This window comes from Mesoplodon bidens (genome assembly GCF_964165515.1).
Source record: "Mesoplodon bidens genome assembly, chromosome: 4".
NCBI classification, from domain to species: domain Eukaryota; kingdom Metazoa; phylum Chordata; class Mammalia; order Artiodactyla; family Ziphiidae; genus Mesoplodon; species Mesoplodon bidens.
The window spans coordinates 116,678,327-116,703,967 of record NC_138160.1 but is presented as its reverse complement, the minus strand read 5'-3'; the positions used below and the strand labels follow the sequence as shown (position 1 = coordinate 116,703,967).

The 25,641-nt window shown below is 49.5% G+C and overlaps 1 protein-coding gene across 2 annotated transcripts in view; it reads left to right on the top strand.

Annotated features, from left to right (window-relative positions):
* SPOCK1 (SPARC (osteonectin), cwcv and kazal like domains proteoglycan 1) overlaps window positions 1-25,641 on the top strand; it is a 549,178-nt gene that overhangs the window by 445,416 nt on the left and 78,121 nt on the right. For both annotated transcript variants that reach the window (XM_081233050.1, XM_081233049.1), the window contains exon 6: window positions 17,735-17,846. In XM_081233050.1, coding sequence (XP_081089176.1) covers window positions 17,735-17,846 — 112 coding nt within the window. The remainder of the gene's footprint in view (window positions 1-17,734; window positions 17,847-25,641) is intronic.

Genomic DNA, 25,641 nt, shown 5'->3' with positions numbered 1-25,641 from the left:
TTGTGGGGGAATTGGAGTGACAAGTCCCCCTCTAACAGTGGCTTCTCCATGTCCCCCTGGACTGCTCCTGCTTCAACTGCTTTCCGCCCTCAGGTATTTTCTGTGCCCCTGCCACATCCGGGCACCGAGAGGGATGCTCAGGCCACTGCCCTGCAGGAGCTCACAGCCTGGCGGGGAGAGGAGAGGGGTCACCTGCTGAGGCTCCAGGTTGAATGGGGAGCCGTGTGCTGCCCCCGCTTCACAGTCCCCAGGCCCCTCTGTAGCTCCGAGGTGCACCTGTGTGCTCAGCGCTGTTGTTACAAGTAGAAGGGGGCAAAGCCGTCTGGTGGGGATGGAATTTATGGCATTTTTATGGATGACAAGTGAAGTGATTCAGGCACCCTGGGCTCATTCTCAGCAGTGGAATGGGGGCAGCGTAACAGCCACAGCTGCTCGCGTCCACACGGGGTGGGGCGGGGATGGCAGAGGGGGTGAGCACTGACCTGGTGCCAGGCAGTGGGCTGAGCCCTGACCGTAGCCCTGGCCGATCCTCTCACAAGGCCAGGGGGCAGGTGCCACTGTCACCCCCACTTCACAGAGGCAGAAACTGAGCCTCGAAGGGTTAAGTGACATGCTCAAGGTCGTGGAGTGAGGAAGCGAGAGTTGGGATTTGAGTCTGAGTTTCCAAATTCCTTCCTCTCCACGAGGCTGCCTCACTCCTGACCGCAGTAGGATTCTTACTGTATCATTGTTCACTCCTGTCACCCTGGAGAGATGCAAGCCCCGCGAGGTTCTGTGGGCAGGCATGGCAGGGGAGATGTGAACCCAAATGTAGCCAGTGTTTCAGTGCGCTCGTGAGCCCACGCTCTGTGTCTGGCATTGGGCTGAGCACTTTATATTTTATATACATCCTTTCATTTCATATTAATTGTTTCTAGTATGTGGTTTCCTACTCTAGAATGTAAGCTTTGAGAGGACAGCAGCTATGCCTGTTTTGTTCCCTGCTGTATCCCTGGCACCTAGAACACTGCCAAGCACACAGTAGGTGCGCAACAAACTTTAGTTGAAAGAATGGATAAGGGCAGCCCACTGAGGCATGTATGATTATTACCCCCATTTTACGTATTAGGAAAATAAGCCACAAGAGGGTTAATTAATTTTCCCGTAGCTCTAGAGCCAGAGGGGATTGGAACCCAGGGTGGTTCATTCTAGAGCTTCTGCTTTAACCACTCAGCTCTTCTGGGAAGTCAGCAGTGCAGTTCCTGAGGGTTTGAGTGGCTGAGAGATGGGCTTCCTGTGAGCCTCACAAGTGGCATCATCCTAGGGCAGCAGAGGGAAGGAGATAATTGATGAGCTTAATTATCTGTGAGAATGGCATGATGAGGGTGCCACAACGGGAGTGCTCCTTATTATTTGGCGGCGCAGAATTCCTCGAAATGGGACGGAGCCTACTACAATGGGAGCTGTCCAAATTTGCTTCGCGGGGGTCCCCCCTGGAGCTCGGTGTTACAGTGTTTGAAAAATCGCTCGGCTGTATGACACACAAATTATACTAGATGGAGGGCAGCTAGCTTCCTGGAGATCAAAGTTGGCCTTCGTTAATGAATTTTGGCCTGATTAACACAGGTTCTGTATTGACATCAAAATATGCAAGTAGAAACTTGGTAGTGGTGGGAGAAGACTAGGGTGAACTTTCTAACTTTGAAGTCAGGGGAAGGAAAGGCTTGTGTGAAGCCTGGAGCTGAGGACTGAGTGTGTAATGAGTTCCCAGATCTTTGAAGCTGCACCGCTTTGCTCAGACCTCTGTAGACTTGAGGCCCAGCCCAGACTCCAGGCGGCTTCTTGGCCCCATTCCATGCCCAAGGACACACAGCCAGGGGTGGGGGGATCTAAGGCTGATTGCCCCTCAAAACCTGTACCAGCTGCTTCTCTCGTGCGCCGTTCCCTCAGCACCTGGATAACTGTCATGCACCCTCATCTAAACTCACCATCCCCTGCAATCTTCACGAGGACTTGCAATGGCTTCTTGCTTCCAAGCCCGCCTCCTCATAGCTGGGTCCCTATTCCTGCCCCTCCTGCCTGGATCCGTGTCAGTTGCTCACCCCTTGGATCTACCTACGTGACCGTCCCCCCTGCCTGGTTGGGTCCTGGCATCTCATCACAAGACTGTGCTTTTTGTAAGTGCAGGCATATCTCTGCTCCCTTTGTCCCCAGGGCTGACCTTCTACTTTCAGATCTGCCCCTCTTTGTATCTCCCAAGGAATTAGGCAGGTACCTACATTTCAGTATCAGATGCCTACACCTCACCTACCCTTGTAAGTTCGCCTGTGTTGTCATGGCCATCTCAGGATCTACAGCCTGAAGAAAAAGTACAAAAGGAGAGGGGGTCCTCATGACTGATGGGACTTCGACATTTCTGGCCATGGGCTGAGCAGTGGGAATCATCTGCTCATGCTTGCCTCACAGGGCAGGATGGGGGCAAGGGTCACCTCATGGAGGCTCCTGGTCTAACTGGATCCCCTTTTCTCAGGTTTTGGAGAAATGAGATGAGACTTGTTGGGGGAAAACTGTGTAATCAAAAGAAAGGGAAAATGACAGAATTTGTCCAGCCCTCACCAGTTTCAGAGAATGAACTCTTGCAAGGGTGTTTTATTACTTAAGTGTATTTCTCACAGAGGTGATACTGGGCAAAGAAAATCCTCCTTGAGTTATACGGCTTTTTCGTTCAGCACTGCAGGATCTTTCATCTCTAAGCAGTAAAATCAGGCAGTAATTCAAAGTTTAAGTTACTGTTTCATTTTAAAAATATCACCTTAATCTTTTGCACTTGGTCAAAGTCTGCTTTGGCATTTTTGGTCACCTTTATCTATAGCTTCATTTTGTTGGCTCTTATGAACATATGCAGGTTTTATTCAGAAAGGCATTGGGGTTTATTTTCTCCAGCAAGCAAAGGGGGAGGGAGGAAGAAATTGGGCTAAAGAGCAGACGTGAAGTGAGGCTGAACGGCTGGTGATGGTTATCTTATGTGAGGCCACTGTGAGATGTTAATGGCTTTTTTTGACCTTGGCAAGTGTTAGCTTTGGGAAAGGAGTTGGTGGATATGCTTAGCTGGCATCTGTTTTCTCATTCTTCAGAATGTCAGGGGCAGGTTTCCCTGGTGGCACAGTGGTTAAGAATCTGCCTGCCAATGCAGGGGACACGGGTTCGAGCCCTGGTCCGGGAAGCTCCCACAAGCCGTGGAGCAACTAAGCCCTGAGCCACAGCTACTGAGCCTGTGCTCTAGAGCCCGCGAGCCACAACTACTGAGCCCGTGTGCCACAACTATTGAAGCCTACACTCCTAGAGACCATGCTCCGCAACGAGAGAAGCCACCGCAATGAGAAGCCCACGTGCAGCAACAAAGAGTAGCCCCTGCTTGCCGCAACTGGAAGAAAGCTCACGCAGCAACAAAGACCCAAAGCAGCCAAAAAAAAAAAAATGTCAGGGGCTGCTGGGGATGCGACCTGGATGCTTCATCACTCTAGAAATCTGCTGCTTCTCTTTCTTCATCTGTATTTCTTCTCCCTCATCTGTGAAGTCTCTGTTTCTAAGTGAAGGGAGGGTTGGGTTTTTTTGTTTGTTTTGTTGTTGTTGTTGTTGGGTTTTTTTTGCGGTATGTGGGCCTCTCACCGTTGTGGTCTCTCCCGTTGCGGAGCACAGGCTCCGGACACGCAGGCTCAGCGGCCATGGCTCACGGGCCCAGCCGCTCCGTGGCATGTGGGATCTTCCCAGACCGGGGCACGAACCCGTGTCCCCTGCATCGGCAGGTGGACTCTCAACCACTGCGCCACCAGGGAAGCCCCGAAGGGAGGGATTTTTAGAAAGAGGCCCTACGAGAAGTCATTGCTTCAGAAACCAAGATTCAGGACCCTGTCTCTACAGTGTGTTCGTGATGACGAAGAAATGAAGACAACATGCAGCAGGCACCCTGGGACCGCCCCTCAGAGATGCTCTGGGGCAGGAGGCCACACGTCCTCCTGCTGTGGGGACCAGAGCAGAAAGGTGACTTCACCGTTTTCTGAGCCCCAAACGATTAAGTCCCAACGAAGCCTGCATTCTCAGGAGTTTAGCACAGGAGAAAATTAGTCTGAAGCCACAGAAGAGGCCTTCGCTGGGCTGCTTGGCAGAGGCTGTGGATCCTATACGCACTTCTCACTCTGACCTTCCTTCTCATGGTGACATGGTCCTCCCAGTCTTTTGCCGACTGAGAAGTGTGCTCTCTGCTGTAGCCACTTCAAATGTCTGTGGTTTTCTTCCCTCATTTCTCTGAGAAACTCATTCCTTCTTTGGCGATAAAGGTCTGGCAGGGCTTGTGGGAGGTGGAGGAGGTGCTTGTTATCTGTTGTCATTCATTTCTTCCTTCACTGAACACATAAGGGTTCCTAGTATGTACTGGGCACACCTTTAGGTGCCTGAGATGCAGCAGGGAAGATAAGGTCGAAGATCCCTGCCCTCCTGGAGCCCAGGGTCCAGTGGGATCATGACAAGAGCCCTGCAGAGATAGTTTGGAGGGACACCACCTCTTTGCCTTTTCAGATGCAGAACATTGTAACCCTAAGGATGTGCTGCCTTGGTACCCTTCACAGAGAGCGCCTCCCAGATGTGTGAGCGAGAGTGGTTCCTGCAGGCACCGTGGGTGGGCTGACGAGATGCACCGTAGTGAGCTCAGCACTGAGCTTGGTAAACACCTAGACATGAGACCATGTAATTAAACTCTTAAGGACACAGTCTTTAGAGTCAGATGGCCTGGGCTTGCATTCTGGCTCTGCAACTCAGAGCTGGCTTTCCCTGGGCAAACAACATTTCTGAGCCTACATGGCTATTATAATAGTTCTTACCTCGTAGGCGCTGGGGTGAACATGAAAGAAGGAAGTGTAGGTAAAGCTTGTAGCCCAATGCCTGGGGTTCCATGACTAACTGCAGTGAACATTATATATATTATTCAGACTTTATAATCCCTTTCTACCGGCATTGTGGAGGATACAAATATACTTTGTGTTCGTAGCTTTACTCTGAAGGATGCTCAGGTGTATTACAGAAAAGCCCTGCAGTCCAGCAGCTAAATGATGAACGGGGAGAACTCATTAGGGAGACAGAGGCCAGAAGAGGAGCAGGCCGGGGGCCTGGAGGTTGGGTCGTGGAGGCTGGAAATGCGCCTGGAGCAGGGTTTCTGCTGGAGCAGGAGCGGCCGGGATGTGTTCGGGGAGCTCTAGTCTGAGCGGGGAGGCTGGGAAGCCAAAGGGGAAGGCGTTCGGGTGAGAGGCACATCCGAGTGACGCAAGGACTGGGGAGTGGGGTGGAGAACAGATGTTGAAGGAATGGGGCACTGTAGCTGGAGAAGCAACATCAGGACCAGAGGTGACGAGCCTCAGAAAGAAGGGCTTGAGTTTAACCCGGGCCTGTGGAGAAAATGCCAGCATTTGGGGGTCTTCGGTCTGAGTCCCCAGTAAGCAGGGAGAATCACACTGGGTAGTAGAGAGGACTGTCCGAGCTTCGCATCTGGTAGACTCTGAGAGCCCGGATGCCATTCACGGGGCCAAGGAGCATCAAGGCCTGCAGTTGTGTGGTGAGAGAGGACATCGTCTGGGCAGCTTGACCAGACACGATGACCCAGAGCCATGTGGAATCGCTCAGCGGGCAGTGAGGTGGGTGGGACCACCATCCATCCATTCATCTGTCCAAGCAGCTATTTGTCCATCCACTGTTAATTTAGCACCTACTATTTCTTAGATGCTCTGCTGGGCACTGGGGCTAAACAAGTGCCTGAAAACCTCCAGTTTATGGAGCTCATGAGAGAAACCAGCAAGAAAGCAGTCGTGGCAGTAGAGGGCCGGCGTTGGGGTTGAGGCGGGCACAGGGGCTGGGAGCCTTTGGGGACACCTGCTCCAGGCTCTGTGGGGGGCTGCGGACAGAGCAAGGTGTCGAGGAGGAGAGGCCCTTTCCTGCTGGGCTCAAATCTTTATTTCCATCTGAGGATGACAGGGAACAAGGAATGGGTGTGCGTGGGTGGGGCATCACAAACATATTTGCATTTGACAGAACTCGCTCAGGTGTGGAGAAGCCCTTGGAGGCGGGGAGGGGTGAAGGCAGGGCTGGGAGGACCCGAGGAACAGGAGAGCTGCCAGCGCAGGGGATCCCTGAGCTGTCCTTTCCACTCTCCTGACAGCTGCGGGAGGAGGATTCCTTTTGTTTAGTGATGAGGAGGGGAGGCTTGGACAGGTTATGCACAGTGCTCTGGTTCTCGCCTCTAGTAAGCAGCCAGAGCCCGGAGTGTCAGGTTTCCTTCTGGTTAACCCTGAGAGCTGCAGGCGGAGCAGGGGACAGAAGCCTGTCGCCTTCTGTCATCACAGCTACAAAGGTGAGAGTTTCGGAGAAATCAGGTGCCACCTCGACTCGACTTGCCTGCCGCCTCCTGGGGGTCCTGTGTGGGAGACTCTGCCCCAGAGGTGTCAGGGCACCTCGAGTGGGAATGGTGGCTGAGAATAGGCAGGGCCTCCAAGGAAGCCGGGACAGAGGGAGAAACAAGCATCCCAAGGGCATTTCTAGCAGTGGAAACATTTTATTTTAAGCAGGTGCCAGCACCTCGGAACGCTCTCTTCCTTTCTCCTGGAGCTGCCTGAGCCCGCCTGAGACGCCTGAACGGGCCCCTGCTCTCGCCCGCCCCTCGCACCTCCCAGAGGGTTTCTGCTTCTCCTTTGCTTGCAGCATTGCCCCCATCCTCTTCCTTGTATTTCTCCTCAGTGCGCTTCCCGCATCTCCTTCTGCTGTGCCTTCTCCACTGTCGTCTTTTCTTCCTCTCCCCTTTCATTCTGATTTGTGTCATCTCCTTCCTGACCTGTGTTTCTCCTCATCTGTAACATGGGAGTGGTGGTCCCAGACCTCCTAGGGTTCCTGGGAAGATGATTAGTGCATTATTTCATCAAGCCCTTTCTACCCACTTTCCAAGTGTCGGGCTTCTGTCTGGCCCTGGGGGGTGTGAGTACAAGCAGCGTCCAGTTCTTGCTCTCAAGGAGCTTCCCGCCAGGTGGGAGTCAAGTTCAGAGGCCAGCCTCTGAAAGTGCTTTGCTGGGGAGAGGCCCCGTGTCCTCCGACAGTTACTCTGTTAGCCTGGAATAGCTTCAGGCCCTTACGCCTCCAGGGGAGGAAAGTCTGGGTGCCTTCAGCTTCCAGAACGCAAAGGAAAGGTACCCATGTCATCTTGTCCAGTTCTGTTGGCTAACCAGCTTGACTTCTGTGAGCTCTCTTAGCTAATTACAATAATTCAAAGTGACTTTGAATAACATCACTATCAGTAGTACAGCTGACAAGCAAGGGTTTCATTTGGCGTGATTTAGGGAGATGTGGCCAGCGGTTCATTTCCCCACTAGAGCTCAGCGACATGGCAGCCTCCTTCTTGCATCTCCCCAGCTCTGGATCGTTCCCCTCCTCTTGACTTCTCCCTCTTCATCCAGCCCTCCTGGGATGCCTGGCATGGCTTGGCCAGACCCCTGGCAGTGGTGGAATCTGGGAGGCACCACACGCAGCCGTGGACTAGGGGGAGGTGGGATGACCTGGATTAAAAGTGAAGCTGCCATCAACAGCTTTGTGACCTTGAGGCCATCATTTGCTTTCTCAAGCTTTCAGTGTTTTCGTCTATAAAACCAACACCAGCTCTCACCCAGTGTTATGTGAGGTGCATCACATAAATCAACAGGCCCGTCGTAAGTACCTTGCTGTGTGCTGGGGCTGAGACGCAGGGGCACATTTCCTTCAGGACGCAGCCCTGTGGACAGGTAGCTGAGGTGCCTGCGGTCAGGGCAGCGAGGAGAACAGCACTGGGCACTCAGGCAGGAGCCCACGGAGACCTGCCTGGAGCGGGCGTGGAGCCAGGCAAGCAAGAGGGAAGGTCTGAGTCTCTGCTCTCATGCTTAGGTGTCGGGAGTGGCATGCCTCTTCTTTTTTATCAAACCGGTTTCATTTCTACTTGGAGCCCCTTTCCTACAGGGCTGGGGGGAAACCTGACCTCAGTCATTTTATGAGTTTTACCTCCTTCCTGAATCCTGTCAAGGGTCTGAGCTCTTACTCGGAGTCAGACGCTGGGCTGGGGTGGAGGTGCTGCTCTGCCCGTCACCTCTACACAGAGGCCCTTGCTTTTGTTCCCTCATTCCTTTACTCAGCTTATCTTCATTGAGCACCTACTATGTGCCAGGTGCTGTTCCAGGAGCTTTGGGCATAACAGTGAATAAATCAAAGATCCCTGTCCTCATGGAACTCACATTCTAGCAAGACAAACAGAAAGCAGCAAATCAGTAATTTAAGCAGTGTATTTACAAGATGATAGATTTCATATTTTAAAAAGGCATAGTAGAACAATGTTAGGGGATCAGAATGCCAGGTTGTCATTTTAAAAAGGTACTGAGAGAAGGCTTCAGTGAGAGGGTGACATTTGAGCAAAGGCCTCAAGAAGATGAGGGGATGCAGGGAGGGGCCCTTAACCATCCCTGTCTCCAGGGCCCCTATGGGTCTGGGGCTCCCTGCTGCTTCCGGGCCACGCTTGGCCAGGCTGTGTGTGGTCCCATCTCTTTTGGTGCATACCTGGCGGTCCTTCCTCCCAGGTGTCTCCCCACGAAGCCTACAGGAAGCAGGGCCTGGGAACTCCAACTCCTTCCTTATCTACACTGTCTTCCCCAAATCCCAGATAAAGGAAAAATCCCAAAGAAATTTGAAATTTTTAAATAGTATCTAGCCTTAAGAGGATCCCACGCAGAGCAGACATCAGGAGAATGACTCAGAGGGGAGAAGCAGTGGAGGTGAGGCCAGGAAGCCCCAGAGGTGTGATGTCTGGGAGCAAAAAGCGTGGACCAGGGGCAGGGAGTAGTGGAGATGAGGCTGAGGGCGTGTGAGGTAGGACTGACACAGGTGACACCTGCGCGGGGCACTCGCCTCACCAGGGTCTGGTCAGGGAGGTGGGATGCAGACCCTGGAGGGCTCCCCAAGTCAGAGGCTGTAGGAGTTGGCTGCCTTTAGGGAGAGGATATCTTTTTCTCAGGCCTTTGGGGAGAGGGCATCTTTTTCTCAGGCCCCCTCAGGGTATCTTGTCCCTTTGGCATTTCCCATGCAGGACCTTCCACTGGCTTTGTTATGCGAGTTAAAGGAGATTTATTCAGCCTTGCCCCTGAAAACAGACCTGGGACATTCTTTACACGAATCCTCATTTGCTCAAAAGGGTTTGCTAACTTGTTGACAAGATGAGCAAGGTCGGGAGCAGGTGAGGAAGCTACTTAAGAGAATGACCTCCCATGACATGCATGACTTCTTCCAGCCTCAGTTTCACCATCTGCAACATGAAAGAGAGTCTTTGCAAGACCTCAGATGCTGCAATTCATGGTGCCTGTGTCGAGCCTTCTCACTGTACTGGTGCCTGTGTACGTCAGTGAAGAGAATGTGTGCTTTAGGAAAACCTCAATCCATCCTTGGTCTCACCAATTCCTGTTGAAGGCACGCTCTCTGCAATCCCAGGCAGGTCCTGTAGGCGGCGGTGCAGGATCCTCTCTGCCCCCCCACCCCCGCCCAGAGCTCGCCCCCTAGTGGGCAGGCGGAGGAGAAAAACTCAGCGCAGTACTGAGGGAGGGAGCAGTTCATGGCAGGAGATAGGAGTAGTTTCTGCGAAGAATTCTAGCACCGCCGGGCAAAGCAACGTTTACTTTCCCCTAGCGATTGGTTTAATAATTATGAAACATATGGAAGAGTTTAAAGAATATTGGGATGAATACTGTATACCCATTGCCAAGGTTTGACAGTTATTAACATTTTGCCCCATTTCCTCTCTCTGTACACATGTGCAATTTTCCCCTGGACCATTTAGAAGTAATTTGTAGACTTTGTGACATCTCACCCCTAAGAAAATAAACAGGCATTTTCCTATACGAGCCCCTTAGTAGGTATTATTACACCTACGAGAGCAATAATTCAGCATCACCTAACATATAATCCGTATTACAATCACAACATTTTCCCAGAATGCCTTTTATAGCTTTGTATAATTATTATTATTATTCAAGAACCAGTCAAGTCTCACTCATTGCTTTGTTTCAACTGTTTAATTTCTTCTAGAACAAGGACCTACTCACTTTAGGGGTTTTTTGTTTGTTTTATATTTTGAGCGTTTAGGCAGTCATCTCATAAAATATCCTCAATTTTGGATTTGGTTTGTAATGAATAGATTCAAGTTAAGGATTTTGGGCACTGGAACTTCAAAGGCACTGTTATTACTTCCTTTTGAGGAGCATCAGGAGGGACATGCCAGGTGGTCCCACTGCTGGTGGCACTAAATTGGCCCCTTTGTCCCTTTGTTAAGAGGTGACTGCCAAATGTTTATTGAAAAATGTACATTTCTTCTTTTAATTAGGTATTCTATGGGGTGACACTTGGAGACTGTGTGAATGTCCTATTCCCCAGTGACTTTCACCCAATATTTTTAGTAAACATCAAATGATTCCTTCCTGACTCAATTATTATATTGGGGGGCGGTAGCAAAATGATAATTTTCTAATTCCAGTATTCCTTCTAAATTTATTTAGCTGGCATTCTTCTGTAAAGAAGAGCTTTTCTTTCACATTTTTAGCAACTTGGTTTTAAAGTTTAAAGTTCTACCTTCTTTGGAACTCTTAATTCAGAAAAGGGAAGTGTGTGTGAGAGAGAGAATGTGAGAAGGAGTGTGTGTGCATGTATGAGAGAGAGACAGAGACAGAGACAGAGTGAGATGTAAAGGCTGAGCCCTGACACACACAGGCCTTCTTGAGAAGGCCCACCATCAGCCCAGTTGAGCTGGTCCCTTCCACTCCCCTCCCTGCTCACTCCTCTCCAGCTTCACTGGCTTCCTGGCTATTTCTCAAGTGCAGTCAGCATCCTCCACCTCAGGGCCTTTGCACTTCCCTTTGCCTGGAAGCCCCTTCTCCCGATAGCCTCATGGCTCACTTTATTCTGTTCCCTGCCCAGGTGTCATCTGGTCAGAAGATTTCCTGGTCACCCATATAATGTACCAGCCCCTCCCCATTACTGTCTATCTCTTACTGTCCATTGTGTATCCTCCACAGCCCTCATCAGGACCTGCCCCATACACTTCATGAGAACAGGCCCCTTGTCCCATTGATTCAGAGCCTAGAATGGGCCCTGGCTTACCATAGGCCCATAAATATTTGTTGAATGCAAGAAGGAACACACACATGCATGCATGTTTGGTAAAGCTCTGAATGAGACCAGAGCCCCTTCCCTTGTTTCTCCTCGCTGCTCCCTCTAGATGACCGCAGAGACCCTCCAGCCCTGGGTAGACAGGACAGCTGTTCCTCGGCCCTGGGATAATGTGTGCCGTCAGCAACCGCTAGCTTGGCGCTCAGTTGTGAAAGCCTGCAGAGTCGGGAAATTATCTGCCCCCCGCCACCTCCACCTTCCTTGACATGATTTTTGGGGAATAAAAACAAATCAGAATTCATCAACTGTGAACAAAATTGTCAACTGTGAACTGTCAACAGTCTGGTTTAAAAATAGACGAGAGGTTGATGAAATACAGCGGAGAAAGCAATTTAAATAAAATGTTAAAAAATAATACCCAAAGCGGGCGAGGCAACAGGAAGAGTGTGGAGCGGTGGAGAATGTGAGCAGCGGAGACCTGCGTGAGCACTGAACCAGAGAGAGGTTATTAGTTTTGCTTTACAAATCACAGAGGAGAGAGATTTACTGGCCATTCACGGGAAAACATTCACTCATTCCAACGTGTTGGCGTGTTATGCGAAATGGAAGGGAAGATTGGTTGGAAAATCTGCTGGCACGTTTATTTTTAAGTAGGTCAACATTTTGAATATTTCTGCCAATTTGTGAAATCTCTGGCTCTACTTCTGTCTCCTCTGTTTCTGTGATGATTGGGGAAGGCATTTCTGTCCCAGCAGGTCAAGGGGTCTAGAAGCTTCAGGGGTTTGTATTTATTTTTATATTTGTGTTTATATGAATATGGGTTCCAGTACTGTATGTAAAGTCCTTAACTTATTTCCCATGTCTTCAACTCTCCTCCTTTCAATAGTTATGGCTAATTATTTATTTAACTGCTTTATCATGAAATCAATATAAAGCCCTGAGTTTTTCATATTTCCTCTCTTCTGGGCATGAGTCTCAGCCTGTACATTGGCCAAGTTCTTCATGTCCAGCCGCCCCACATCCTGAGGCTGCCGTTTCATGTTATCTTCTTTCTTTTTAGGAGAATTGAGCCATCTTGGCACAAGATCTGTGCTTTGTGAACCTAAGACAAGGTGATCCATCCCTTAGAGACTCTCTTTTTAAAAATGGAAGGGGTATTAGTTTGCTAGGGCTGCTGTAACAAAGTACCATGAGTTGGGTGGCTTAAACAGCAGAAGTTTATCATCTCACAGTCCCAGAAATGAAGGTGTGGGCAAGGTTGTTTCCTTCTAGAACTGCCAGGGAGAAGCTGTCTCTTGCTTCTTCCAGCTTCTGGCAGCCTCAGGCATTTCTTGTGGATGGTCCTCTTCCCCCCATGACTCTTGACATCATCTTCCCTCTGTGTGTGTCTGTCTCTGGGTCCAAATTTCCCCTTCTTATACGCATGCCAGTCATATTGGATTTGAGGCCCCTCTGATGACTTCATTTTAACATGATTGTCTCTGTCAAGACCCTATTTCTAAATAAGCCACACTCTGAGATACTGAGGGTTAGGACTCCAACATGAGGGATGTAATTCAACCCATAGCACAAGGTGCAAATCTTTCCCTCCCAGAGGGTGAGCAGGTGGGCAGGAGCGTAGTGATTCATCTCTTTTTAGACCAGCTTCCAGTGTTGGCCAGGGCTAGAAGGGTTCTCCCCCATGGACCACGGTGACCTTCTGGTGGTAGCTCTACATTTATTGAGTGTGACTCTTTCCCCTTGTGATGGACAAGCTCCAGGGAGCACCTCTGCCTTTGACTCTTTGTGAACTTTGTAGATTGAATGGCTCTCCACTCCAAACCCATATACTTTGTTTGTACCTGTTTGTTCCTCTTCTATCCCCCAACCCCAATTTTTTTCCTAAAATGAGGAGTTATGGGTGTCACTTCCCAAGAATGTCATTTTTCAGTTTGTTTTTAGAGTCCACCTCCAGGCTACAGACTCTTTAAGAGGTAGGCTCACAGGCCACCCTGTTTAAGTTGGAGCTCTGCAGACCCTGTTCTGATGCAGGACAACAAGCCCAGGTGGGGCAGGGCAGGGTGGGGTGCCGGCTACCTGGAACCTCAGGACCTGCAGGGCACACGTGGAGGAAGCAGACACGTGCTTTCTGAGCAAGTCCTAAATGCCAAGGAATCACCATCCATAATTTTGCCAGTTTTCAACTCCTGTTTTGAGAACACTGTGAGGGTGAAGGTGTGGGAGTTCTGAAGGCTTGTCATTTGGTCCTGAGGTAGGGCGGGAGCTAGTGATGTCCCTGTGGTGTTGGGGGACACTTATTTCTCCCTCCCCATATCTCCTTGGGAGGACCCTTTCACTCCCTTGCTCTATGCTCCCCGCTGCCCCGTTCCCAGGAAAGCTGCCTATGTCCTGTTGGGTGGGAGCCCGGCATGTCTTAGATCAGGTTCATAGTCACAGCCAGGAGCAGCATCCCTGCGTTGGCCAGGTGACGTGGACACCTCTTTTTCTCTTGGCTCCCATTCTCTTGGCGGGTGTGTACTCAAGGGGGAGCGTACCTGCCTTATGTTTCCAAAATCTCTGTGTGCACAGACCCGGGCACACTTCTGCCAGGTCCACCCAAGTCTGTGTGTAGTCTCTGCCTGTGATTGGTGGTAAGTGGACCAGGGCTTTCCTCGGCCTCCGTTCCCTGCAGGTTGGGAGAGGCAGTTGGAGGTGTGAAGGTCCAAGGCTGTAGAGCCCGGTCTAATGGGAAGCCCTGTACTGTGAGGGTTTTGTGTCCTCTCGGGGTAAAGCTGGTGCAGTGACCACCTTTTGGCTTCTATATCTGTTCTTGCCCAGAAAGGACCTGGGGAAGAGGGGATGGGGTAAGAGACTGGTAGGTAACTCCACGGGTGCGACTTGGAGAAGAGCTGTAGGAAGGGAACGTGTGTGAGATGCCTGGGTTGTAGGCCCTTAGATGCCTCTGCCCAGGGATATTCAGGGTTCGCCACCCTTCCCAGGGGCGTCCCCACACACGTGCTCTCACTCCTCCTAACCAGCTTCCTCGGGAGATGTGGTGATAGTTGGTCCTTACCTGGATAGAAGCCTATAAACTGTTTTATGGTTGATCATAAAGTACTTGACACGTAAACATATATGTATTATTCATATGTTGCCAAAGCTACAAACGAAACAAAAGCCTCAGAATCCAACACCCAACTCTTCAAATAAACCATTCCCAATTTTCACTATGCGTCTGTGGGCCCCTGTCTGACGCTGTCCCCTGCCTCCTCTCTGGAGGTGACCTCTATCTTGTTGGTGTCTGTCAACGCCACCCCCCCAACCCCCAGCTTCTTTAAAGTAGCTTTTACCACATATGTGTATACCTCTAAATAGCACATTTTGAGCTTTATAGAAAAAAATGAAATTATAGCCTTTTGAGCTTCATTTAAATGCCACATATTGTTCTGGAAGATAAAAGGCCGATCTGTGTCCTTGAAACATGCATTTTCACCACTGCAGATAAATATTGTTTTCTCTGGTGGCCCCTTCCTGGAGTCGGGAAGAGGCCTGGCTGCCGCCACAGACTGAGACAGCGACTGTGCAGGAGAGGGGTGCCGGGGCCAGCCACGGAAGCTGTGTTACTAGAATCACAGTGCGCAGGAGTCCCTAGGCCAGGCGAGGCCACCCAAGAGGTGGTTGTTCTGGGTACCTGGGAAGCAGATGGGCTGGATTCTGACTCCAATGATAGACTCGGGTGAGCGGGGAGGCTGAAAGGCAGAGCATTAAATGTGGAGCTCAGGGAGAGGACCGGGGAGCGCTGTGAGAGCATCTCAGATGCTGAGCTCTGGCACCTACACTCCTTGGGCAGGCAGACTGGTGGCTCCTGGTGGCCGGAACAGAGGTGCAGAGCTGCAGAGTGAACAGGGACCCCATCCTCCTGCCTTTATCATTCAGCAGCTATTGACTGCACACCTACTGTGTGCCAGGGCTATATGTGTATCATATCATGCCAGGGATAAGACCGTGACTAAGACTTTTCCCTGCCATTAAGTACTTTAGGGTCTAGTAGGGAGTCACCTTTTGCTAAAGTATGCTGTGGTAGCAGGCAATCCCCAAACATCAGTGGCCTGTGACAGCAAGCATTAGTTCCTTGTTCATGTTGCATGCTGGCTGTGGGTTCGCTTCAGCTCTGTTCCGTGTCCTCTGCCGTCTGGGTCCCAGGCAGAAGGAGCGGCCCTTATGGGACACATGCCGTTTCCATAACAGAGGGGAAGACCAAGCAGTGGTTTTTCAAATGTCACACAAACCTGGCTTGGATCATTCCTGCTCACCATCTGCTGGCCAGAGCGAGTCATGTGGTCAAGCCTGCTGTCACCACAGAGGGGACATCAGATTTCATGACACACGGCCCTGAGCAAAGTATGGATTCCTCTTCCGGGGAGGCCAGAGAATGTTTGGGAAGAGGATTACCATCTATCACAGATACAAGCAGGAAATTGCAGTCACAGTATGATAAGGCTTTAGAGCAAGTCACTGTACTAATTTTGACTTCATAAAATAAGCTGACATGTAAAAAACAAAGTGTATTTCCCCCTCTAAATTAGCTTTAGGGATTCTGTTGAGAAAATAGTATGAGAATCACTAGCCTGAACCTGAGGATTGTTCCAGAGAGCTAGCCCAGGGGAGGAGGAGGGGGCGGGGCGGGGCCAGTAACAGTGGTCTCCCCTCTAGCCCTGGGCACAGGCTGTGCTAGTTGAAAAGAAGCTTCTTACACTGGGGACCCACCTGCCACCTTCCAGCATTCTCCTTGGTGCATGTTCTGTCCATTTGGACCATCTGCAGGCACGGCCCATACCTGGGGTCTCTTTTGTGCTGCATCCCTGCATACACATATACCCCTCCTCCCCTCATCGTCACATCCACGTGGTCGCACATTTTTTGTTTCCTCACTACGTCTGTCAATCGACGTTTGCGGTCTGGGCCGTGGCTTCCTTTCATACGGCCCCCAGCACGCCTGCCACCACGCTGGGCCACACCAGACACCCAGCAGTGTGCACAAAAGGGAGTTTTGCATCGAGAGGAAGCCAGCTCCCCGTTGGCTCATCTGCCGTGCTCTCTCTGCAAGGGTGTCAGGCGACTGCGTGGCCAACGGTAGGAATTACATGAGTGACTCCAGCACGTGTAGGTTGAAAGCCCTCTCTCCCTATGCTCGGTGTGTAATCAGTGTGGGGACTGAATACCCCGTTGTCTCATAAGGAGCCGGGATTCATCTGCACTCGTGTTGCTTTGCAAACGCGGCCTTTTCAAAGGTATGCATTTGTGCTTTCCGAGGGCAAGGACCATATCTCCCCTTTTCTTCCCTTTGAAAGATTCCGCGTGGCACCCGATGAGAGCTGCACGCACCGTGCGTGCTCCGTCCCTTCTTCCCGTCTCCCCTTCCTTTGAACCTTCAGCAGATGCCAGCGCGGTTCTGGGCCCGTGGGCCTTTGCAGAAGCCCGATTGCACACAGGCCTTGATCTAGAGAATTTTGCAGGTCAAAAAGGGAGGGAACTCTCTGACAACTCAGACCCAGGCCAGTAGCCCAGCCGCATAATCAGCCACACGCGGAGTCCAGTGCAGGCCATCTGTTCTCTCGGTCCCTCCACGTGACAGACACAGTGATGGGGACGGTTAAGTGCTTGGCCCTGGAGTCGGTCAGATGGGGTTTGGAATCCTGGATTGTGCGTGTCCTGAGCTTTCACAAGTTATTTAGCCTCTGAGTCTCCATTTCTTATTCCATAATGTAGTAATAATCAAATGCTGTTAATCGTTGTGGTCTTTTTGCATCTGTAAAGAACCTCCTTCTTTCCTGCTTGGGGTCTGAACCAGTTGAGACTTAAGGGTAAAGAACTGGAGACAGTGGCCAAAATATGAAGGGGTTGACAGGACGGTGTATGGCTTTGGGGCTTCTAATTTTGAGTCCTAGGATTCAGTGGACCATTCCACCCAGTCCTAGGCTACTTAGACAACCACAGGCATCCTCTGGGGGAAAAGACTGTGTCAAACTTGGGTTTTGGATGGTTGAGGCCAAAGCATTCACTCCTCGCTCACTCCCAGGGAAAGGGCTGGGCCGCACACACCATCCAAACTTACTAAGTAGATTGTTACCCTTCTCCCCAGGAAGAGGGTGAGCAGCTGAGCATGCCTAGGAGGGCTACCCTGGTAGAGCCTCCCTAGTGGGGGTAAGGGAATGAGTTGGAGCAGCCTTCAGCCTTTTGTCTTTGTGGACCCTCTGGGACTCCACAGATGTTAAGTTGCATCCTGATACTTGCATAAACAGTTACGGTTGAGTTTACCACTTACTAAACTAAGCCTCCCTGTGCAGTGTTTTTAGATGTTATCCTGTGCATTTGGGAAAACACAGAAGGCCATTTCTTAGTTAGCATCCTGTACTTCAGACCTTTAACAGAGATGAACTCCTCTTCGCTCTGTCTTTGCTTCTGTGAGCCTAATTGTGGTTAGAAGGGCACTGGCAGTTTCCTAAGGAAGCTGGGGAGGGGTCTGTGTGGCAGTATTCTTAAGGATTGTTCTGTCTGTCTTTTGCAGTGCAAGTTGGAGTTCCATGCTTGTTCTACTGGCAAAAGTCTCACCACCCTCTGCGACGGGCCCTGTCCGTGTCTCCCGGAGCCCAAGCCGCCAAAACACAAGGCAGAGAATGGTGAGTGGGCATCACAGGACACCCCTGAAGGGGGGCTGTGTGGTTAGGGTGGCCTGACATGGCCAAGGTCCTCCCTCCCCAGACGCCAGGAACCTGGCCCTTAGCAGAGGCATTCTAGCTCGGGCTGGGGAGACCGTTATGCACGGCAAGTACCCTAGTCATTTAGGGACGCCAAACTGAACCGCCTTCAGCTGCCATTAAATAGAAAAAGAAGAGCTGAGAGTCTTTGAAAATAATTCTGTTAGACCAAGATATGCACTAGGTTCTTCCAGAGGTCAAATTGGCTATGGTGTAGGAAGGGCGGGGTTTCAGCATTAAGACCAGGCCTGCCCTGGGGTGCGCCTTGGTCTTCCTTGAACTCTAATCTCTAAATCCTTTGAAAGGCCAGATTTCAAAACATAGACTGCAGAGATGTCACGATGATGGACAGTATCCCGGCGCAAAAGCAGTTCTCTACTAATATGTTCTGCCTCTGCCTGGCATGCGACACAGAGCCAGGGGGTGGAAAGAAGAAGAATAACTCCCCAGGCGCTGCGGTTTCTCTTCCATGGCCGACAGGGGCGGCAAAGGTCGGGCTTATCTGGATGTTTTCACGATGGAGAAAGTAATGTTGGCCCACTGGTCTCAGCCCCTTACAAGCCTTCCGTAATGAGACCCAAGATAGAAGTTTGCGTTGGCCTTCTGTGGAGCTGGGCTTTCTCAGCTGTAGGGGGCTGTCCCATGGAAAATGTTGGACATCTGTGTGTGAGTGTGTGTGCGTACGTGCATACGCGTGTCTTCTAAAGCCTGCAGGTATTTGTGATGGAGGAGAATGAATAGGGTGTAAGTGTTTATCCACTTGCCTCTTCCTAAGCTGTTTTGTCTTTTCCAAGGCACATAGATGGAGATGTTCAAGTGTAAATTTGTTCATGGTGATTGCTGGAATGTTGTGTTAGAAGGCTCTTTGGGGGGTTTAACCCAGGATGTAGAAGGACGTTGTAAACTGTAAAGCACTGGGGTCACAAATAATCTCTATAGATTACTCTTGGTTACCGAAAAGCTGATCTCATTGCATTTTGGTCTGATCATCTATATAACTTAGTAAGAAATGTTAACTAGGGACTTCCCTGGTGGCGCAGTGGTTAAGAATCTGCCTGCCAATGCAGGGGACACGGGTTTGAGCCCTGGTCCGGGAAAATCCCACATGCTGCAGTGCAACTAAGCCCGTGCGCCACAACTACTGAGCCTGCAGTCTAGAGCCCATGAGCCACAACTACTGAAGCCTGTGCGCCTAGAGCCCGTGCTCTGCAACAAGACAAACCACTGCAATGAGAAGCCCATGCACCACAACGAAGAATAGCCCCCACTCGCCACAACTAGAGAAAGCCCGTGCACAGCAACAAAGACCCAACACAGCCAAAAAAATTAATTAATTAGTTAATTAATTTTAAAAAAAAGAAATGTTAACTAATCTACACAAGCCTCCTTGTATTTTGGTCAGAAAACCTAAAGCCGTGCCGTGGTAGGCAACTACAAAGCCCACAAAATTAACTTCTGTCTGGAGATTTCTTTTTTTTGCGGTTCGCGGGCCTCTCACTGTTGTGGCCTCTCCTGTTGCGGAGCACAGGCTCCGGACGCACAGGCTCAGCGACCATGGCTCACAGGCCCAGCTGCTCCGCGGCATGTGGAATCCTCCCGGACCGGGGCACGAACCCACGTCCCCTGCATCGGCAGGCGGACTCTCAACCACTGCGCCACCAGGGAAGCCCTGGAGATTTCTTAAGAATCTTCTTAGGAAGTCTCAGTAGCCTCTCTTATTCCAAGTATATTCTTCACTGCTTTTATTTAGTCTTCTATTCTGAGACAAGGAAACCAATCCAAGAAAGCCATTTCTACCATTTTGCCTGTAGTTTTCTGGGAGGGCTTCGTGGTTCTTTAAACAAAGTACAACCCTTGTTTCTTCATGGTGGGTTTGTCACATCTGATTAAATGAGAATCACTTTCAAATATGATTCTCCAGGTATGGCCTTGGCTGTACCATCTATTTGTTCAGTTACTTACTGGTGAAAACTAGAACAAATTCTTATCGAGCCTGTGCAAGAGTAACTACATTGGCATTGAAAGTAAAAAGACTCAGAAAAAAAGTGTTGTTCCAGAATTCTGAGAGGTTAGTGAGAACAAGATTACCGCTTGAAAGGGTTTCATTTCCAAATGTTTGTAAAAGCACAGACCACTAAGTTAATAGTGAGAGATAGGTCAGGAAGAAAGCAAAAGGACTTCATTATATGCCTATCAGAAATGAGAACAATAAAAAATAATACCAGCAATATTCTCAAACCAGTGATCAAAATTATGTTTCCTTCATTAGTTCCTGCAGTCCTGTCTAATTATTTTTTGTTCCACTGGCTCTTGGGTCAACTGTCTGCTTTTATGAAGTCATCGGAGTCCTGGAACTCCACACTCTGTCTCTAGTATCATCTGGCAATTATCTAAGAAATATCACCTTGGAAGCCTGTAACAAGGCATCTGTTATTTGAAGTATCCATCAAACTTGGTACACTTCTTTCCGTGAGGCTCTGAGATTGTCCTTTTTGGCTAAAGACCCAATTTCTGCTGTGACTTAAAGCAAATGTTTTACATAAGCATGAGGGGAAGCAGGAACTACCTGTTGGTGATAAGACTGAATGTAGTTAATTTATTACATATCCAACAATATCCTAATGAAGGAGAGTATAATCCTCCATCAGGATAGGATGCTTCAGTATTTCATACGGATTTGATCAGTGTTTCCCTGGAGGATAAGGGCATATTACGGGCAGTGAGGGCACTGATAGATCCCCAGGGTCATTATGTGAAATGAAACATTTAAATGAGGAACATTTTACCCAGACAGAATCAGTCAAGGGAAGGCTGACTTTTTCCTTTAACTTGACGATTCTTTCCACGTAGCTCTTGCAATAGTTTGCGCCGGGCAGTGAGCGCTGCACTGAGGTTGTGGCAGTTGGGGTGAGGAGGAGGGGATGGATGCACAAGAGGGATTGGAGGTGAAATGCAGGGCAGCTTTCATTTGGCCACTTGGCTGTTGGGTGAAAGGCGGAGGAGGAGTGCCCACCAGTCCACACCCCCTTACCTGGCAGCTGCCCCTCTCTGAAGCTGCGGTGGGAGTGGCGTCTACGGGCAGACTCCATCCATGAGACACACTGTGGCTCTGAACAGCATCCAGAGCAGTCTTGTGTCTGTGCCTATTACAGAAATGACATTTGACAGTCTCACAAATGCAGGTGTGTCAACAATGTGACGTTGCTGTTGTTGCTGATGATATTTTACCTTCAACCTTACCTCTATTTTGAACCGTGGTTCCTTCTGGTAATCCAAACATTAGTGAAGTCATTTCCAGGTAAATTCTGTCAATTTGGGATTATATCTAAATTCTAGGAAGTAGGGGTGGGATGCGGGCTTATGAGCTACCATATTGGTGTCACGTGGCTCCTGGCGTGTCTCTTTCTTTGGAATCTACCTCTGTGGGGTTTTGCAGTTTTTAATTACTTGTCCAGCAATGTTTCATCCTGAGTGCGGCCAAGGAGAGATGTTTAAGATCCTGTCCGTGACCTCTGCTCACTCATACCGAGTCCTCTTTCTTCTAAGCCTACTCTTCTGAGTGTACTCATCCTCTCACTGCCCCTCCTTGGCCCCCTTCAGGGCTGCACATAACTTCTGTGACCTTCTGGTGTCAAGAAAGACTGCGGTGAGTTTGCTCTCAAGCCGTCTCTCCTTGGATCTGCCCAGCAGCCATTTCTCTTGCACGCAGAAGGCATCTTTGTGAGACTTACCTCAAAATGGGCTTCATATTGGTAGAAAGACACAGGTCCTCTTTGCTGCGGGACCTCCAGCTGTCTGGGGTTTCAGGAGTGCCTCTTCCTGCCCAGGCCCCAGAGCTGCGTTTGGAGACCGGAAAGCTGTGGTGAGCAGAACGTTTCCTAGAGACTCACCGACCTCTGCCTGTTCACCTTCCTTTTGTAGCCCCAACAGTGATCAGTACTGGATGTGAGTGTCCAAGGTGTGTGAGGCCAGGGTCTAACTAGCTCTCCTTCTGATCTCACTCTGCTTCTTCCAGCCTTTGGCTGTTTGAGTTACAGCAAACCCGGTTCTTGGAAATCAAAAGTCTCTTGTCTCAGCTTTGGTTTTGAGATCATTTTTAGGAAGTCAGAGACAATGGTTGATTTTTTTGTGTGTTCTCTTTGTTTTCTTCTGGCATCTCTCCTTGGATGTGGCCCCTGGGGAGATGGTGGAGGGTGGAGTCATCCTTTAATACCTCTGGATATTTCCTCTCACACCTCTCAGTTACTCATGAGCTTGGACAAGTTACTGAATTGCTTTCTCTCTCATCTCTGTGATACCAGACCATCCTCAAGAGTATAGCCTAATGATTGTCCAAAGGAAGGGGAAAATTAAAAAGAAGGAGATTGAGTCTGGGGGAGAATGGATACATGTATATGTATGGCTGAGTCACTTGATTACTAATTGTTAGTCGGCTATACTCCAATATAAAATAAAAAGTTAAAAAAAAAAAGAGGGAGATTGAAGTCTACACATTAAGCCTGGGTTTCTGTACCTTTTCTAAGAGTCTCCTAGGAAAGATCCCTCTCCAGTTTCTCTTGGTATTTTCCAGTACCCAAGAGCCAGCCCAGTTAGGAAGTCACCTTTCACATCTAATGTTAACCCTTTAGTTCTGGGTTTTGCTGCTGCTTTTTCTTCAGTCCTCAGTAAAGAATATGAGGAATGTCTGAAGCACTTGTTTCTTGATTCCTTTACAGTGGTTGAAATTTTAGGGGTAAAATAGAGGACTGTTAGGGTCTTGAAGATACATTTTTCAACTAGCCCGCCCCATACCTGCTGCTCTCCCCACCCGGACTCCCCTCCCGTCTGCTCGTTCACAGAGACAGACCTCTCCCCTTGGCCTGGGCTCAGCAGCCTTGTTCCCTCTGAAGGAGGGACTCGGAGCTCCCTCATGGCTGAGGTGAAAACTCTGTAGCTGTAGGGTATCAGGTCAGGAAAGATCTCCCCTGTCTTCCTCCATACCACGCACGAGGGGACCCTTGTGTTCCTCGAAGGCGCCTCGGGTTTCCCCACGGGGACCAGGGGAAGGCCGAGCGGGTTGGGCCTCCGACCTCCCCTAGAGTGGCTCCATCTTTATGCTTTACCACCTCAGATCACATCTGTAGGAAAGGAGTTTGGCACCAGGGAGCCATTGTTCAGTTCCCATTTACCCCAAGAGAAAACTGGAGGTCTGTGGAGAGAAGGCATCTCTCCTCAGGTCAGACAGTGGGCAGGTGTGGGGCAGCGTCAGAGCCTGGGCCTCTCGACACCTGGGCTAGTGCCCTTGTCCCCCGTGTGTACTCCCTTAGGTCACAGCCTGCCAGGTCCTCTGCCTAAAGATGGTCGAGGGGCTGTAGCTGAGTTGGGTGGGAGTTAGATTTATTTCTCCGGGGTCTGACGTCGCTTGCCTGGATCTTGAAGTGTGAACCATCAGGAAGAGAGTGTCCCTGTATTCCCACAAGCAGCAGCGTTTGGAAGGCATCCTGCAGAGTCTCTCCCGCCCCCTCCTCCTCCGCCTTCGGAGGAGAGAGTAGAGTGAACAGCACTGTCTCTAAGGCCAGCTCCTTCTTTGCTTCTGTTGTCACAGGTTAGCTTTTGGAGGAGGGATGGGGGCCCAGCCAGTCGGCCTCAGGTGTTCTGGAGACGGCCGGCCGTGGAGCTGTGACCCCTTCCTGGCCTGACTGTGCTGGGAGGTGGGGAAGGAAGTTCCATAGATCCTTCCAGCAGGGCATGCTAAAGAGGAAATAACAACTTCCCTCCAGCTGAGCTCTTGGGAACAGTAGAAAAATAGTCTACAATGATTTCCTTTTCTCCAATGGTGATTTCAACCTGAGGGCTAGATTCTGGGGGAAAAAGTCCCGGGCTGACAGACGGTTGTCTAATTCCATTACTTATCACAAGTCGAGCTGGGGAAATGTGTTTAAACGGGAACAGGAGGTGGTGCCAAAGAGACGGGATGAAAAGTTCTTCCTCGCTGTGATGTCTCAATGGAAAAATCCTAAAAGGGTCCTGCTGCAGAGGCTCCCAGCAAAATGAACGTTTATCTTTGCAACCACAGAAAGAACATTTTTCTTTAATACCTGTTGTGTAACAGGGTGAAGGCCTGGGGCTTGCAAACTTGCAATTTAAACGCGGTTTATGTTAACCTTTTCCATACCCATTCAACTTCGCTCACTGATTATTCAGTACTACATTATGGGCAAAAATTAAACATGTAAAGGAACATTTCATTTTTAGGGCCTTGTTAATAGAAATGTCATGAGCTTTAAAGAAAAAACAATTGGGGGTTAAATTAGCAACTGCATCCAAGATGAAAAACGTATTTGTCAGGACTCTGGAGGTAAATGCCGTGTTTGGCTTTGAACTCAGATTCTTCTTCTGTGAGTTCAGCCCTGGGAAAGTAGACCACAGGTTCTCCTGGTCATTCTGAAGCTTCCTTGGTAGTAACTGATTGGAGAAAGCTAAAGGTGAAAAGAGAGAGAAGGGTAAACTGAGGGAGAGGGTGGCCAGGGTCATAGCTGGAGTCCAGAGAAGGAGATAGAGGTTGGTGTTAGAAGTTAATGGCTTTGATAATTCACTCAGATAGCACTCTTCTCCTGCCCTTATTTTTTATTTATAAATTAATACCCATTCTTATATAAAATCCAAGTATTATGGAAAAAGTGTCTCATATTCCCAGTTCTATTAGCTTTCTGTTGCATATGCTTCCAATTATTTTTTGTAAACATATACTAATATACTTTTAAAACTGTACCCATCCAAAATCGGGATCACATTCTACATGATATTTTGCACCCTGCCTTTTTGGGTGTCGTATGTATGTTTCCATGGAGGGTCACATCTATCTGTCTGTCTGTCTCTCTCCTCCTGCCCAAGCCCCCTGCCCCCACCTTGCTCTCTTTCTAGCCAACCTGCCAGTTCTTCTCCCTTGTACTCCAGTCTTAAATATGTAATGACTGCTCCACATTTCTGTTTGGATGCCCATAGGCATGTCAAACTTAGCATGTCCAAAATGAGACTCCGGATCTCCCCCCAAATCTGTTCCTTCTTCCTGTGGTATTTGCGGTCTTAATTAATGGCAGCTTCATATTTCAATGTGCTGAAGTAAAAAAAAAAAAAACCTTCTTCCTCTCATGTGCCACATAGAATCATCATTTGAGTCTACTTTCAAATAGATTTTCAAATATGAGCACTTCTTACCACCTCCACAGTTACCACCCTAGTGGTCCAAGACATCCTCATCTTTTATTTCAATAGCTTCCTAATTAATTTCCTGGCCCCTACATTCTCTTTTGAACATAGGAGTTAATCATTCTGTAAACTGTATGTCAGATTGTCTAATTCCCTGTTCAGGACACTCCACTGACTTGCCGTCTTGTTAAGAGGAAAAGAGAAAATCCTTCCAGTGCCTGCAAGGCCAAGCATGATCGAGTCCCCGATCAGGTCCCAGGGGGTTTCCCACATGTGGTATCATACCCTGCCTCAGCCTGGACTGTCTTTCCCGACATCTACATGGCTCCTTCCATCAGCCACCCTTCAATCTCTGCACTAACATGGCCTTCTCAGGAAACCCTCCCCAGCACTTCCTATCTCTCTTTCCTCCTTTATTTTTCTCCATACCATTTATCACCTTCCAATATATTAGAGAATTTGTTTACCTATTCTGTTTATTGTCTGACTTGCCCAACTAGAATGGAAGTTATATGAGGGCTTTCTCTCT